Genomic DNA, 18,493 nt, shown 5'->3' with positions numbered 1-18,493 from the left:
GCCACACAAACTTTGTAAACATCCTTCTTAATTCATCCAGGTAGCTTCTGGGTAGGGGAACAGGGAGGGCCTGGAAGACATATAACAGCCTCGGCATGATATTCATTTTGAGCACACTGATCCTTCCGTACCAAGAGAGTTTCAGTTTAGCCCATCTTTCTAGATCTTTTCTTCGGTGCCCCCCTCGCCCAGCCTGAGAACTAGGGGGGGGGGTGGAAGGGAGAGTGATATGTTTCAATGATATGTAATTATACACAAGATGTGAAGATATAACTGACACATACAGGAAGTGATTGGGTGCAAAGTAAATGTACACAGGTGTGTGGTGTGGGCTGTGTTGCTATGTCGGCGGTCGGGGGGGGTGGACGGGGGGCGCTCCTCGGTGCCCCCCCCCCCCGCCCAGCCTGAAAATTGGCAGAGGGGGAGGGGGGCGAGGTGGGATAGAAAAATAATTGCACATAATAGGTGAAGAGGTGGTATAAACGAATACAATTGTGTTTTGGGGGGTGGTTGGGGGGGGGGTGGGGGACTGCAGGGGTGAACGGGGGGCGCGCTTTGGTGCCCCCCTCGCCCACCCTGGAAATCAGGGGGGGGGGCGGTGGGGAGAGTGATGTGATATAAGGATATGTAACTACATACAATAAGCGTGGATATAATGGATATATATAGGAGGTGATTGGGTGTGAATACATGTGCACAGATATGACCTGTGGGGTGGGGAGGGGGGGGGGGTGTGGTTGTTGGGGGTGGACGGGGGGCGCGCCTCGGTGCCCCCCCTGCCCGGCCCGATAATTGGGGAGGGAAAGCGATATTGTATGGGAAATGATTTAACATGTGAAAGAAAATGTGACCCATCTCCCTGGAACCGCACAAAATAGCCCAGCGTTAGGGAAGATTGGAGTGAGTAGAGCGGGGGAGGATGAGGAGGTGAGGTATAGGAGAGAAAAGAGGAGGATGAAAAGCAGGTGGAGGTGTACTGTGAAGGTAACAGCAGGGATAGTTAAGAGGAGATGATCCGTCTGGGGGGGGAGGGGGGGGCGCGTCCTGCGGGTCGTGATGTACTGTCTTCAGCCTCCCAATGGGCTGAGAGCCCAGGAAAATGGAGGGGAGAAAAACCCTCAAAATGGAAGGATCTTCACATACCCCTGTAGAAGGGAGAGTGGACGACTTCCACTAAACGAGAGTAGGCAGGGAAGGCTGTCTATTTTAAACTCTTTTACTGTTTTTCTTTTTTTCTTTTCTCTTTTCTTTTTCTTACTACTAAAGCACAGTTTCAAAAATTTCCCACCTGCCCATAAAAGGAAATTAGACAAACAAAAAGATGACACACATTAATATGTTCTCCCAGAATGTCCATGGGTTGAATATCCCAGAAAAAAGAGCTATATTACTTCAGAGCCTCCATAAACAACAAATCCAGGTGGCCTTTCTGCAGGAAACCCACCTGAGAGGGGAGCATCATCCAGGGATCACTAACAGAAGGTACCCGATGGCCTACTATAGCAACAATGGGGAAGCTAAAAGTAGGGGGGTAGCAAGAGTACTAGCAAATAGTATACGCCAAGAGGAGATTGAAATAAGCAAAGATACACAGGGAAGATTTTTAATAATAAAGGGGAAATTTAATGATAGAAGGATGACTCTAGGTGTGATCTATGCGCCAAATACGGGTCAGGTGGGATTTATGGACCAGTTCTTGAATAGGTTAGATGAATTTGCAGAGGGGACAACAGTGGTGGCGGGGGATTTAAATCTTGCAATGGACCCTCATATAGATACATCCACTGGGAAGTCATCCCTTACCAGAGGGGCCCATCAAAGAGTCAGGAGGGAATTAAGTAAACGTCAATTAGTGGATATTTGGCGGATTCAACACCCTACATCAAGAGATTATACATACTACTCGCACCCGCATAATTCATATTCTAGATTAGATTACTTCCTGGTATCGCATAATCTACTGTCAGAAGAAATTGAGGCAAGAATTGAATCGTCAGTATTATCAGATCATTCCCCGATTATTATTAAGGTGGGATTTAAAGCAGGGGAGAGGGGCCCATGGAATTGGAAGTTAAATGAATCACTGCTGAGAAAAGAGGAAATAGCGCGGATGCTTGAGGAGGAGATGAAACTCTATTTCGAGGAGAACGCTAAAGGTGAGATATCGCCAGTAGTGGTGTGGGAGGCCCATAAGGTGGTAATGAGGGGAATCCTGATAAGAGAAGGGAGTAGAATGAAGAAAGCGAGAGAGGGGGAAATAGCAGGGTGCCTGGCGGAAATAACAAGGCTGGAGGTACAGCATAAAAAAATGCTGACAGAGAACGTACGGACAGAATTGACAAGAGAAAGAGAAAAGCTTAAGAATTTGTTATTTTCAAAGGTAAAATTTGCAGCAACTAGATGTAAAAGGAATTTTTACGAGTTTGGAAACAAGGGCAGTAGGCTGCTGGCAAGACAGCTAAAGCAACAACAGACGGCGAACTACATTCCATTCTTATGTGATAACAAAGGACAAAAACACTATAGGAATGAGTCCCTATGTAGTATGTTTCATAAATATTATGCGAAACTATACGGGTTGGAAGAGGGTGAGCTGGGGAGTAGGGAGGGCATGCAGGATTATGTGACAGCCTCCGGCATGGGAAAAATACATCCTATGGATGCAGATAACATGGAAAGAGAAATATCGGTGGAGGAATTGGACAGGGCACTGGGGCAAATGCCGGGGGGGAAGGCCCCGGGCCCGGACGGATATACCCTTGAATATTATAGAAGATTTGGGGAAATCCTGAAACCCTATTGGGTGAGGGCATTAAATGCCATTAAGGTAAGGGACTGTGGAGAGGGTAGATTGGGTCGGGAATCCCTGGTGTCTCATATTTCGGTAATACCAAAGGAGGGGAAAGATCTGGCATCCTGCGCGGGATATAGGCCCATATCCTTACTAAATATAGACTTAAAGGTACTAGCAAAAATCTTAGCAAATAGGATAAACCCAGTATTAAAGGAGCTGGTACACTATGATCAGGTGGGCTTTATACAGGGGAGGGAGGCAAGGGATAATACTGTGAGGTCGGTGGACGTGATGCAGTGGGTGGGATCCTCACCTGACCCTGTGGTTTTACTATCAACGGATGCGGAAAAGGCATTTGACAGGGTCAGGTGGGGATATATTAAGGTGGTGTTGGAGCATATAGGCTTGGGTGAAAACATGAGAGCCTGGATAGCATCCATGTATAGAGATTTAACGGCCAGAGTAAAAGTTAATGGAACACTGTCTAGCCCCCTGGAAATAACAAATGGCACCCGGCAGGGCTGCCCGCTATCCCCCCTGGTATTTGCCCTGACCCTGGAGCCCTTCTTGAGAACAATTCGTAAAAATGTAGATATTACTGGGGTAAAAATAGGAGGGACAGAGCACAAGATCGCAGCATATGCTGACGATCTCTTGTTTTATTTGACAAACCCCAGAATAGCCCTGCCAAATTTAATGAAGGCATTTACTGAATACGGGAAGATTGCAAATTTTAAGATTAATTGGGACAAATGCGAAGCGATGAGTATGGGGATGAGGGAGGAGGCGGTAGAACAACTAAAAATAAACTTTCCGTTTAGATGGGTGAAAGATTCCCTAAACTATCTAGGTATAAAATTGGCGAGAAATACGCAAGAGAACATTAGTTTAAATTATTACCCTTTACTTAATACACTGAAAAAAGATCAGTGTGTTATTTCAACGCTATTAGCCTTATTGATTCATTATCCTTGCTGTACTGGATGATGTCTTATAACCACAGACAAAGTACTGACCTATAGCGTAATAGCAAAGAAAGTGCACATTTATACCACTACATTCTAGTCTTCGCTAAATGGCTTCTTTATATTAGTAAATAAATCAACAGATATTGATGCTTCCATCAGGAGGATTAACCTGTACAATCACTAACTACAGTGAAAATGACTTAGTTCCTTTTAAATACAGTGCCAGATGACTTGTGGTAGACCACAGCGTTATTATTCTTACGGGAAGGAGCTCATGGAAGATGCTAAGTGATCAGAGGAAGTCAATAATAACGTACGCTTTAAAGTCTAAACTATAGTGTTCAACCCAGGTATAACTCTCATGGGTCTGTTTAATGGCATGACCTTGATCTGGAACAGAAACCTGGATGCCCATATAATGAGATATTGGCTTAATCCATCACAATTATCTCCTATAGCTTTTAGGATTTCAGATGTGGTAGCGTATGGCAGACATCATTCCAAAGATGGGCTACATTGATGCTCGAAAATCTAACAATACTTCATCACGTTTAACCTTTTAGCAGCCCTGCACGCATTATCTTGAGACAGATAATGTCTGCCAGGGAGTCTTCAAATGGCATATGCCATTTAGCTGCCTAATGCAGCTATGCAGAGTGACGCAGGGAGCTTCTTTACATATACATACTCTAGGCGGCTGGGTGGCATCTTCTCTCCTCCACAAGAGGCACTGCAATATCTGCATCCTCTTTTGAGTTTCAATCACATGACATGACACGTGATCGTGACCCAGAGAATGGTGTCAGCAGTGTAGCACCGCCAGGTGGTGTAAGAGGGGTGATGGAACAGACTCTTCCATTACCTCTCTTTAACCACCACCATCCTTAGTAGGGATGATCGATGAGATGCAAGTTTCTGAGTTTATGCTAATTTTTATGCAAATATATGCAGTTCGAAACTGGACCAATCAAATTAAACCTAGGTTTAAACTGACTGGTTCATTTTGCAGCTGCATATATTTGCATAAAAATGTGCAGACATTTGCATTAACTGAAATATTTCCATCTCATTGATCATCCCTATTCCTCAGTGGCAAAAGAAAATCGGCCATGCAGTCACATATAGCTTTGCTATATGGGGCTGCTAATGGGTTAATACAATATTTAATTAAAAAAAATGTGTATATGTAATATATGACTGAAATAATTCTATATTGTTTTATCCACAAAACTACCAGTCATAAAAGATAAAGATCATATAAGTTTATAGCACCTCACATGTACAACTGACATCTTTGTAACATTAAAGCATTTGTGCGAGATACTAATCTGCAGTGATTATTTTATACTTTCTCATTATTATATGGGAACCACGAGTAGGATATTAGTCAATAACATGACCTATGCATAATAAGTAAATTGGCAGTTGCATAGTATATGCACTCAGTGATTATAATGCCAGATTAAACTATTTTGTCTTAATTTGATAGTTACTCTGGAACAACTTCCAATTACTTTTTACATGTCATTTTTTACAAATTGAGTCATTAAATGCCCACATGTGTCTGTGTGCGGTAACTAGAGTTGGGCCGAACCTCCGATTTTAGGTTCGCGAACCGGGTTCGCGAACTTTCGCGGAAGGTTCGGTTCGCGTTAAAGTTCGCGAACCGCAATAGACTTCAATGGGGATGCGAACTTTGAAAAAAAAAAAAAATTATGCTGGCCACAAAAGTGATGGAAAAGATGTTTCAAGGGGTCTAACACCTGGAGGGGGGCATGGCGGAGTGGGATAGATGCCAAAAGTCCCCGGGAAAAATCTGGATTTGACGCAAAGCAGCGTTTTAAGGGCAGAAATCACATTGAATGCTAAATGACAGGCCTAAAGTGCTTTAAAACATCTTGCATGTGTATACATCAATCAGGTAGTGTAATTAAGGTACTGCTTCACACTGACACACCAAACTGTTCACTGAACAGAACAGGTATGCAGTGGCGGGTTCACTGAACAGGTATGCAGTGGCAGGATCAATGAACAGGTATGCAGTGGCAGGATCACTGAACAGGTACGCAGTGGCAGGATCACTGAACAGGTATGCAGTGGCAGGATCAATGAACAGGTATGCACTGGCAGGATCACTGAACAGGTATGCAGTGGCAGGATCAATGAACAGGTATGCAGTGGCAGGATCAATGAACAGGTATGCAGTGGCAGGATCACTGAACAGGTACGCAGTGGCAGGATCACTGAACAGGTATGCAGTGGCAGGATCAATGAACAGGTATGCACTGGCAGGATCACTGAACAGGTATGCAGTGGCAGGATCAATGAACAGGTATGCACTGGCAGGATCACTGAACAGGTATGCAGTGGCAGGATCAATGAACAGGTATGCAGTGGCAGGATCACTGAACAGGTATGCAGTGGCAGGATCACAGTACAGGTATGCAGTGGGCTGAGGGCTCACTGAACAGAACAGGTATGCAGCCAGGAAGAAGTTAAGCCTAACTAATCTTTCCCTATGAGAGACTGCAGCAGCTCGCCCTACTCTCACTAATGCAGGCACACGAGTGGCCATAACGGCCGCCGCTGCCTGCCTTATATAAGGGGGGGTGGGGCTCCAGGGGCTAGTGTAGCCTAATTGGCTACACTGGGCCTGCTGACTGTGATGTAGAGGGTCAAAGTTGACCCTCAGGTGCATTATGGGGCGAACCGTTTTTTTGCGAACTTTTGCCGCAAAACGTTCGCGTGCGACACCCGCACGCGAACCACCTAAGTTCGCGCGAACCACGTTCGCCGGCGAACCGTTCGGCCCAACTCTAGCGGTAACATTGTTAAGTCTCTGAAATGATCAACACAACCTGGGTTCAAGACTTTTTAAATCCTTAAATAGCTCTAAAACGAATAATATTTTACTTACACCAATTGTAAACTACAGTCAGTAACAAAAGTTTTTTGAGAGGGATATGGAGGCTGCCATATTTAGTTCCTTTTAAGCAATACCAGTTGCCTGGCTATCCTGCTGATCCTCTTCCGGTAATGCTTTCAGCCATAGACCCTGAACAAGCATGCACCAGATCAGGTGGTTTTTACATTATTGTACACTGACCACATAGGGGGACACAAGACCAACCAATCATTTTACTGGCCATCTAGGGGGACACAGGAAAAGCCAATTATTACACTGACCACATAGGGGAACACAGGCAGATGACATGGGTACAGTCCATCATAGCACTTACTACTTAGGGGAGGCACAGCAACAGCCAATTTATTTTCCTGTGTCCCCCTATATGGTCAGTGTAATTATTGTCGGATCTGACAAGATTAGCTATAAGCTTGTTTTTGGTGTTATTCAGACACTACTGCAGCCAAATAGACTAGCAGGGATGCCAGGGAATTGGTTTTGTTTAAAAAGAAATGCATATGGCAGCCTCTATACCACTCTCACTTCAATTGTCCTTTACAGTTGTACAGAAATTGCAATATTCTTCCTGAATATTAGGAATAACTATAGCATATGTGAAAAAAATCATTACTGACTTACTGTGTAATTTAAAGGACAACTGTAACCTCCTAAAACAAGTAGTAGCAACAGAGTGTTGTACTGTGTTAGCCATCAGTAAAAGCAAGAAGATTTGAATGAGGATAATCACATTTGTTGTCTAAGGCCTCAATTCACGGAGCTTTATCAAACACTTTATCAAACGTTTGATAATTTTCCTCATCAGTAAAATCCATTTTTGAATCCACTAAGGTTTTATAGATTTATCGAATGTTTTATCGATGAAATGATCAATAAATCTATAACACCTTAGTGAATTCAAAATTAGATTTTACCCATGAGGAAAATTATCAAACGTTTGATAAAGTGTTTGATGAAGCTCTGTGAATTGAGGCCTAAGGCTGGTTTCCCAGTGGGACGTTAAAGTCCCACGTTACAGCAGCCAGTAACGCAGCCTAACTCACAGCACTGTAAAATCAATTGTGCTGTTCACAGTAACACGTTGCGTTACATTGTAATGCAGCACGTTAAAAACAAAGTGCTGCATGCTGTATGTTATACAGGGCTAAGCCACGTTAGACTGTTTGCACATGCTCAGTAATGCTGGAGGAGGAGGTCTCCTCTCCTCCTCCTCCTCCTCCTCCTCCTCCTCCGCAGCCAGCCACATGGCTAATTAATATTTACTGCACTGTAGAGACTCGTAGTGGGACTGTAGTTGTGTCCGGATCATGAACGAATCGCTCATTTGATCCGAATCTTTTTTATGAGTCGAATCATCTGGATCATCACAATGAAAGATTTGGTTCACAGTGGATGTCTGTCTGGAAGAAACAGGAACATACAGAATGTACAGTGCAGGGAAAGTCCTGTCCTGCTAATCATTTCAACCCCAGTCTGCTTCCATAGTAAAATGATTCAAATGATTCGGTTCAAAGATCTGGATCTTTTCAATGATCCGATTCAAATGATCCGAATCCTTAAAAAGATCCGGACTTCCTATAACTAACCTGGAGCGGCTGCTTTGAGAGCTGCATAACGCAGCTCAATCTGACGTCCAACTTCAACACCACCATACGTTGCGTTAGGGGCACGTTATGCGACCATAACGTCCCCTAAAACGCAACGTCTTGGTGTGTAAGTAGCCTAACTCAAGAGAAAGAGTATTATCCTAAAGCTTACTATTTTTTCCTAAAGTGAATAACCAGGAAGATAAAAAAATGACATTTACTTACCTGGGGCTTCCTCCAGCCCCTTGCTGCGGACATGTCCCTTGCAGCAGCTCTGTACCCAGCCACCGGCCTCGGGTCCCTACCGGTGCAGAGGCTAACCTTGCGAGGTCACCCTATACTGCGCCTGCGCAAGCACCGCTGTCAATCAATCGCACATGGTGTTTAGTGTACTGCGCATGTGCAGTAGTTCTTTTCTTACACGGATCACACAATTCTTATGTACAGGATTTGTTAGATTCGAGATTCAAGAGATTGGAAAGATTGGAGAGATCCAAAAGATTTAAGAATCTTTTTTGGATTCGGGTTCAGGGAAATTTGATATTCGTCTCATCTTTAGTTAAAAGGAACTGCTTTTAAAGCCATTTTCAGAGTAATGTGATAAAAGGAAATAAACTGTTTAAAGTGCTAAAGCTAAAGTTCAACATTAATATCTAACCTGCAATAAAGGAAGCCTCAGGATCCTTTTGAAACTTCCCTCAGTGGTCCGCAGAGCCCCTGATGCTGAGCGCGGACCCTCTTCTCTTGGCTGCACAGCTCCTTTTTCTACAATGATGGCGCACATTACAAGCGTGAATGCACAGTAGCACGGAGCTGCAACCTCAGTCGGCTATTGTGTGGCCATGAATGCAGAAGAGGAGACGCGCGGCATTGTTGCTAATCTTTGTGGCCATAGAAGGGAGTGAAGAGGCACCCAATGAAGTATAAAAAAGTTAAAAACACTAAAAACCAAAAGGTTGAGGTGGCTAGACGACAACTTACTTTGAGCAGAAATATGTATTAATAAGCACAGGCAACGCGCCTCGTGGGATCTAGCCCACCTCCCCAGGCCAAACAAAGTGCCACTGCAGTCTGATAGCCGCATTCGGGGCGCCTCTGCGGCTATCAGACTGCAGTGGCACTTTGTTTGGCCTGGGGAGGTGGGCTAGATCCCACGAGGCGCGTTGCCTGTGCTTATTAATACATATTTCTGCTCAAAGTGAGTTGTCGTCTATGAGGTAAGCCACCTCAACCTTTTGGTTTTTAGTGTTTTTAACTTTTTTATACTTCATTGGGCGCCTCTTCACTCCCTTCTGTGTCCTACTCCCCCCCACGTTCCAGTGAGGGGAGTCCCATGCACCATACTTGAGGTGGAATCCACACCACATCATAGTTTTAGAGTGCATGAGGTTCTTTACCAAGAGAGCGACCGCCTCCAGGATCACTGGCTTACCTGAGTGGAGTCAGGTATAAGACACTCCACCTGCTTGAAGTGGTCGGTTGCCCCGTGTGCAACCCACCTTTGTGAGTATTCCCTTTTCAAACACTTTATTTATCCATCTACCTGTGATATACTGCACAATTTGGGCGACCGTTGTCTTTGTGTTTTTTCCCAGTACCCTATACTTTGTGGCAATGCTCAGAGACGGGGAACAGCAGACCACTGAAGGAAGCTTCAATAGGATCAGGGACGGATCTAGACCAAGTTGCGCCTGGGGCAAGGTCAGGTTTTGGCGCCTAAAGGTCAGGTTTTGGCACCTAAACTGCCATTCCCCATCCAGTTTTGGCGCCTAAAGGTCAGGTTTTGGAGCCTAAAGATCAGGTTTTGGCGCCTAAACTGCCATTCCCCATCCAAATTTTGCCGCCTTTTTAAGAATTCAACAAACTGCGCCTGGGGCAAGAGACCCGTCTGCTCCCCCCTAGATCCGTCCCTGAATAGGATCCTGAGGCTTCCCTCTGTTTAGATTAGTATGTGATGTTGTGTACCCGAGCTTCGGCTCGGGTACACTTTAAAGCTCTTCTCTGGGATTTACTTAAATATAATTTTCACGTGGCTCTAATAGTGTAACTATTGGTGCTTTGCTTGCATTAGTGCCAGCAAAATTGCAGCACACTACCTGCTCATGGCATGTTTAGCGGCCTTTTGTGTAACAGGCCCAATATTCGTTGCTTACTGCACATGTTATAACATGCGTACAACATGTACGTAAAATAGTTTTGTTATTTTATAGCATATATTAGTCAATTGTTACTATATACACCTTATTGCACATGTTATGCAGAAACACACTATAGACTTCATGTTTGGATAAAGGGATGCGCTATAATGCGGATTGCGGAGAGGGGAAAATACCTACACAACTGCATGGATAGTGCATTCATATATGGTAACATGTTGGGCTTGATTCACAAAACGGTGCTAACTGTTAAAACGCTATGAAAAGTGCTTCACGCGAAATTTCACGTGATAACGGTTGCCATGCGCAAAAGTTCACGTTTGCGCGTCAACGCAAATTTTTCATGTGTTAACGGTCGTGTTTGCATGATACATTTGCGTTATTGTGCGAATGTGAATGTTAACATGTGAAAAATTTGCGTTAACACACGAACACGTTTTTGCGCGTGATAACCTTTTTTTTGCACGACACCCGGTTTTTCACACTAAAACGTGCAAAAAGCCGTGCTAACAGCCGTGCTAACAGCACCATTTGGTGAATCAAGCCCATTGCTTTATTGCACAACACAAGGCCCTTAGTAATGAGGAGAGGAAAAAAAGGGCAACAATAACAACAATTTCATATGTTACAAAAGATATTTCTGTCATCTGTGATCAGCACACTTCCTGTCTGGAAAGGAAATGAAGAAAGTTGTCACAGGTGGGGACAGTGCACAGCAATAACAGGGGTATTCTTTCACCTAACCCCACTATTCAAAAGGAAAAAAAATTATTTAGTTTTGGAGTTGCGATTTAAAACAACCCTGAAGCAAGTAAAAAACAAATTGTTAAATACTCCCTTATGTAGAGGGATGGCTCTGGATCACATAGTGCTTTCCCTGTCCTCTCTCCATCCCCCCATGTTCCATTCCCGCACCTTTGGGACTCCTCGGCAGACTTCAGAAGTACTCATATCACCAAGTGCTTCTGAAGCCGGTGCAGCCGTACTATGCATGTGTGAGCTCGGACTCGTACATTCACATTACAGATCCACTCATCCTTGGAAGGAGCCGGATTTCTGGGAAGGCCACAAGGCGCGGGTCTTGGGCAGCAGCAGCCAAAAGGGGCACCTGAACATGAAAGATGAGTTGCTACCTATGAAAAAGGAAGTTGAAAATGGGGAGCAACACATGGAAAAGGGAGACTGATGCACTGTGGGGTCCCGAGCTATCCTCTACATAGGTAAATATCTTTTTTCTTTTTAACTTGCTTAAGGGTTGGTTTAAATGCATTATTTTCTGTATAAACGTATGTATTGCAAGGTAAATGAACAAAACAAAAACAGGATAATTTGCAAGCCAAGTTCATTTTGTCAAATATAAAAAAGCATTATGTAGATTGGTGATTTATACCTCTAGAGCAGTCTGGTCCCAGGAATCCTGGGAAGCAGTGACAGTGGCCGGATATGCATTCTCCATTCCCATTACAGTTAGTAGAGCAATCATCCATCATTTCTGTGAGTGAATAAAATGGAATAAAGTATACCAAGTTAAAGTTTGGATTCAGCCATAAATGTAATACGCTATAAGTGACTCAATTGCGGGGAAATTGCTGCAAATTTCCCTTTGCCGTAAAAATAATCACACTGCCTTTTATTCCGATACAACAGGAACTCCAATAAGTATTTGAACACGTCGAATTTTGCTCGCATGGATAAAATTGTCATAGAATCAGTGGCATTACAAAAATGCAATTTAGTGTAAAGAACGTAAGAGCGAACAAATAAATTATGGGATAGACTTCTGTTCCTAAGATTAATATGCAATTGCCCTGTTGCCTGCTCCAGTTCGATACAAGATAGAAAAAGATTACTTTTATGTAGGAGTCTTGAAAAGTTTAATGTTGTCAATACATCAAAAGCTCAGTAATTACAATTGTTCGCTGGACTCCGTCAGATTCATGCTTCTAAAAAAAAAACAGCACTGGGTTTGATAAATATAGAATAAGGAGCGGTGACAGATCATTTAGAACTACTGGCGGATATGACTAATTCTTCATGTATCATGTTGCACATTTACTTGAAATGATCCATAAGTAAAGCAGTTGCCTAAATTGTCCTCTGGACATCATAATTATTTATGACGAGCAGACAACGATCATTCAGAAACAGCAGCACCTGCAATGTTTGCATAGTTAACAAATTGAACAGGGAACATTAAGCTATAAATGTCAGCATTTCATTTATGAAAACTGGAGTGCAGAAGAAGGTGGGTGTTGATCATATTAACGGATTAGGTTCATTCCTTAATTTCAAACTGATGAAACTCAATCTATAATTTTGTAGAACATGTTATGTAATGAAGGTGAGCATCAGACCAATCTCTAAATGCTAAATCTCCAATGCTTTCTACTCACAAAGGTAAGGCTAAATTGTGTTTAGAGAAGATAATACTGCTCATTGCACTGACACACATTAGGGCAGCTTCATCTACTATGTCATTCAAGTGTTAACATTATTATAAACAGGACAACAGACCACCCTCTGTAAATTATAGTGGCAATAAAATTTACTGAAAAATTTAATGACAGCTGAACTGCGCACTTGTCCAGCAAGTTAGCCTCTCGTCTGCTGTCCATCAGCACCATTTGGATGCAATTTTACTCAGACCAATGGAAGTATTTGAACCCCATGCATGTCAGTGTTAAAGAAAATCCTGGTCATGTTATGTTTGAGCTCGACTGTGACCAAACTCAGATCAGTGGTGTAGCTAAGGAGATTGGGACCCCCTGTGTGAGTTTTACATGGGGCCCTAAGCACTCTGTTGATATGAAACTCCAAAACCTAGGACAGTGTCAGAGAAGCATAATCAGCGTAATGAAGCAGTTACTTAAAGAGGAACTCCAGTGAAAATAATGTAATAAAAAAGTGCTTCATTTTTACAATAATTATGTATAAATGATTTAGTCAGTGTTTTCCCATTGTAAAACATTTTAAATCCCTGATTTATATTCTGACATTTATCACATGGTGACATTTTTACTGCTGGCAAGTGATGTAGCTGCTGCTTGCTGTTTTGGCAGTTGGAAACAGCTGTAAACAGCTATTTCCCACAATGCAACATGGTTCACAGACAGGAAACTGCCAAGAGTACGTACTCAGAATTTCTTTGTGGGAGGGGTTTCACCACAATATCAGCCATACAGCACCTCCTGATGGTCTGTTTGTGAAAAGGAATAGATTTCTCATGTAAAAGGGGGTATCAGCTACTGATTGGGATAAAGTGAAATTCTTGGTCAGAGTTTATCTTTAAAGAGAAACCTTGACCAAGAATTGAACTTCATCCCAATCAGTAGCTGATACCCCCTTTCCCATGAGAAATCTATTCCTTTCACAAACAGACCATCAGGAGGTTCTGTATGGCTGATATTGTGGTGAAGCCCCTCCCACAGGAGACTGTGAGGACCATTTTCCTGGCAGTTTCCTGTCTGTGTACCTCGTTGCATTGTGGGAAATAACTGTTTACAGCTGTTTCCAACTGCCAAAAAAAGCAAGCAGCGACATCACCTGCCAGCAGTAAAAATGTCACCATGTGATAAATGTCATAATGTAAATCAGGGAGAGGAAAGCTTTTACAATGGGGCAAACACTGACTAAAGCATTTATACATAATTATTGTAAAAATGAAGCACTTTTTTATTACATCATTTTTACTGGAGTTCCTCTTTAAGGATTACTCCTATGCAATGCACATATAGAGGTGTTCATTACCAGTATAACACCAATGAAAAGCTAATAGGATGGATGAAAGAAGGATCCTAATAGGGCCCTCTGATCCAGGTTGCAACATCTGCATCCCCTATTTCTAAGCCACTGGCTCAGATGTAAATCAGTATAGTGACTGTCTTTCCATGGTGAATGCACAACTCTAGTAAACACTCTAGTAAACACCCAGCCAGTGCATAGGAGAAGCTTAAAGGCAGTGAATTCATCACTTTCAGTATCCCAGGTGAAAAAAAAAGCTTAAAGTATTCCTAGTCTAAGTGCACTTATAAAAATTCACACAGTGATTTCACAATGAGGGATTCTTTATTCACAGAAACATGTGCCATTTCAAATGAATTGCTGCTTTATTTTTTAATGCACGCTTACACCAAGGGAACTATAGTTCTGTACTTTGAAAAGTGCACCAAACTAATGTGAACAGGAAGTGACTGTAGCTCCTGAGCTGCCAATCATTCTTGCACAAGATTTTCACCGATGGCAAGCTGGCCATCTGCCTTTTCAACCAGGTGTCTTAGGGTAAAAAAAAGTCTTTAGAGTCCTGGCACACACATTAGATGGCAGTTCAAAGAACAATCTGACTTCTATATTTCTATGTGATTAACATTCTTTGTACAGATGTGTATGACTGACTCAGTGGAGTGCACATTTAATTTCCTAAGGTGGAGGACAGGTAAAAATAAACTGGAGCCCTCTTGCTGCAGCTGATTGCTATTCTACCAAGTGAATCCTCTTAGAGTATAAATGACATTTGTTCAGGCATAAGATCTTGTACCAATCTAACATCAAATGATCAGGCTGGGAAACTGTTATCTAATGACTGTACAAAGCTTCACACAGGTATAGAAGGGGAAATTTACTAAAGCAGATGTGACGTGAATGCCATGAAATTAGGCTGCTATCACTTCAAACATGAACCCGTGTACAATAAAATATAAAATAGGAACATCTCTGCACATAGAGGGACTTGAAGGAAAATGAATGATTCCTTTATTCAATGTCCCTACAGCTAATGAGGTATAAAAATCGAATCCACAGCCCACAAATATGCACAGGCTTCATACATTCTCTGTAGATAGGGAGATTTGCCACTTGCTGCTGAATATTTTACCAACCTTTGCATGATGAACCTTTTGGTAATTGTATAAAGGATCAGAAGATATGATACATGAGACAATTACATCTCCCTCTGAGTTGCAACAACTCGGAGGGGGAATAGTATGTAACGCCGCTGGGGAGTTTTGCAGCAGCAGGGAGAGACGCCATTCGGCTCGCCCTGCGCCCAACCGACTGGTGAAGCATACATATGTACGCCAAGTATTCCATAGTATTGTTTATGACGTGAGGTGAAACTGAACCTGACTACTTGTGCACACGGGCCACAACAAGAAGGGTTAACTCCCCTACGTCTCTGTCGATGCACTCCACACCACATGCCATTATCTGGAGACTTCCTTCTTCACAGCAGAAGTTCCTGCGTGCACCAGAAGTCAGCTTCACTTTAGCCTCAGGCAAAACTGCATTTTGCGTTCACCCACTCATCCTTATGATGTGCCCCTATACTTCTTCAAATTGAAAATGATCCGATTTGCTGTGTCAGAAAAGTGAAAGCTAGCTGAGATCTCCCTGTGTTATGAATAAATGTCCTGACTGAAGTAAAATACCATGAGCCCAATCATATGAAGTTCCGTGGATGAAGAACACTAATCATACTGTATAGTTTTCCTGCAAATGTGGCCTAAACTTATTGAACTTTGTTTAGTATATGGCAAAACCATGCAACCCTCACCCTGTTTCTATGAAACACGCAGGGTTGCTGACAGATTAGTAAATTACTGGCTGCGCAACTGCACAAGTTTAAAACAGTAATATTTATATTTTACAAGTCCAGGACAGCCTGTATTTTGGGACTGCAACTAAAATTCAACCCCAGTGAACATCATACAATTTTGCCACCTAAGAGCAACCAGCCATTTAATTAGGAAACAATATATTGTTTTGCATATGCTGTTGGTTTGGGGGACACACTTACTTTAAAGAAATAATTTAAAAAAAATGTTCTTTATGTTGGTGCATTCACACAACTGCATTCATACAACTGTCCAGTTTTTAGTATTTCAGTAACCCTTCCTATGTTGTTATGTGACCCTGAAAAAAACTTTTGTCATAAACATGTATTAACCATCCAGGTTTGTAGGACCATCCTGTGTAGTATTCTTGTGCACAGACTGCTGTGTGCATTATACTTTGAAAGAAACATAAGGGATTGAGCAAAAAGTATGAAAACCCATTTAAAAATGAATAAAATACAAATGTACCAGATGGTGACACAGAGAAAAATTTGAAACCATACAATATTTTTAATACTTTCTATGCAATCTTAAAGGGAACTTGAGACTGGGGGAATATAAAAAAATGATACATACTTGGGGCTTCCTCCAGCCCCCTTCAGGCTGATCGCTCTCTCACCGTTATCCTGCGTCGCCGGGATCCTCTGCTATTCGGACCATAAAGTCCTTCAGTCTGGGGCATACTGCGCATGTGTGGCTCCATCATGCTCCCATCCCATTGCCTGGAGCGTTCTGTGCCTACAAAGTACTATTGCACAAGTGCAGGGATTGGGGGAGCATGCAGGCAGACTGCGCATGCTCCAACTGGCCTGGACTGAAGGACTTTAGGGGCCAAATAGTGGAGGTTCCAGGCAGTGCAGGAGGACAACAAGGGAGCGATCAGCCTGAAGGGGGCTAAAGGAAGCCCCAGGTATGTATAATTTTTCGATATCCCCCTGTCTCAGGTACACTTTAAACTAACGTAAATGTTTTGGTTTGTATTAAGCTTTATATGTTAATCTGAAGAATAAAACCTGTACCTTTTACCTTACGGCCTCTTTCATATGAGCGGCTGAAGGCAGTGGATTCACCGCCTGTCAGCTGCTCTTGTGCACCGGCCAGGCACTCAGTAACAGTGCTAGACAGGTGGCCCATCATGAAGTCACATCTGAGCACTGCCACAGCCGTGCGCAGACATGACATGAGGTTCTCTGCCGCATAGTAACACCACCACCATAAATATATCAGCCTTCATATTCCTGTCACTGTAGGTGTTTTAGGGAGGAATCACACTTGTGCACTTCAACAGCATTTTGTAGCAATGGGAAAACGCTGCTGTGTTTTTAGGATACATCTGCAGTTCTGCATAGCGTTCAAAAAAAGAGATACAACTTGCACTACTTTTCCACACAAGGCATGGGTTTCCTCATTGCCAATTTGCCATCACTGGCTATTGTAAACAAATGCGTATGTGCACACAAAAAGCACATATCATCTGTGGTTCCTGCCGACAAAAGTGTGATCCCTGCAGACAAAAGTGTGATCCCTGCCTGACCTGCATCGCAATGGCCAATATCATCGCATTGAAACACAATGCAATGATAATTCTAAGGGACTTTCACATAAAGTGCAGTGTGGCTGTATATGATGCAGTAAGGAACAGGATTCTGTTTGTTAACCGGGTAATTCTTGTGTTTACAGAGGTAGTGAGGCATACTTGCAATGTACTGTATGCCTTACTGTATGGTTGCATCTCAATGTTACTACCTGATGTGATTTTATTGGAGAGGGTTGCATTGCAATCTAATCACAACACAATGGACTCTGTGTGAAAGACTCTTCACAGGGTACTCACCTCGGGAGAGGGAATCCTCTGGATCCTGGAGAGGCTTCTCCAGTCCTCTTCCACCCTCCCATTCCAGTGCAGGGACCCCCTGAAAAATTATTTGTCAAGCTCACACATGCACACTAGCATGAACCCATTTGGGCTCTGGCGATCGAGTCCATGATACTGCGGACACGCAAGTCATCTGTGTCTGTGTAGTAGCATGGACCTGATCGGGCTTGGCATGGCTACTGAGCAGGCGCAGGTGGGACAACACTTTGGGGGGTCTCATCGCTGGATTGAGCTGGTGGAGGAGGAAGGGGGAAGCCTCCGCAGAATCCAGAGATTCCCTGTCTTGAGGTAAATATCCATATTTGGGCATTGAAAACTTCCCAGGTTTGCTTTAAATCTAAAACTACTTCTTGGTTTCTCTCCTCAAGTGATATTTTTAACACTAAATGTAATTGCACTTCTGTTGGTACTGTTATAAAGTAGTTAAGCTGCACGTGTTCTCATTGTCATGATGTGTCATCCTGAGAATACTGCATTCAGACTTGTCTACATAGCGAGGCACAGGTGCGTCTGGTATAATGACTGTCAGCTGTTAACATTATCTGATAAACTACATACACACTGACTCAAGAAAATATCTT

The 18,493-nt window shown here is 43.0% G+C and overlaps 1 protein-coding gene and 1 long non-coding RNA gene across 10 annotated transcripts in view; one reads left to right on the top strand and one right to left on the bottom strand.

Annotated features, from left to right (window-relative positions):
- TENM1 (teneurin transmembrane protein 1) overlaps positions 1 to 18,493 on the bottom strand; it is a 1,180,670-nt gene that overhangs the window by 475,941 nt on the left and 686,236 nt on the right. For all 9 annotated transcript variants that reach the window (XM_068251163.1, XM_068251165.1, XM_068251162.1 and 6 more), the window contains one exon: positions 11,818 to 11,919. In XM_068251163.1, coding sequence (XP_068107264.1) covers positions 11,818 to 11,919 — 102 coding nt within the window. The remainder of the gene's footprint in view (positions 1 to 11,817; positions 11,920 to 18,493) is intronic.
- The window catches only part of LOC137529146 (uncharacterized), a 204,838-nt gene that overhangs the window by 90,183 nt on the left and 96,162 nt on the right, over positions 1 to 18,493 (top strand). The window lies entirely within an intron of this gene.

The sequence above is a fragment of the Hyperolius riggenbachi genome, chromosome 8 (assembly GCF_040937935.1).
Source record: "Hyperolius riggenbachi isolate aHypRig1 chromosome 8, aHypRig1.pri, whole genome shotgun sequence".
NCBI lineage: Eukaryota > Metazoa > Chordata > Amphibia > Anura > Hyperoliidae > Hyperolius > Hyperolius riggenbachi.
Note: the sequence above shows the minus strand (reverse complement) of the source record. Positions and strands in the feature narration are given on the sequence as shown.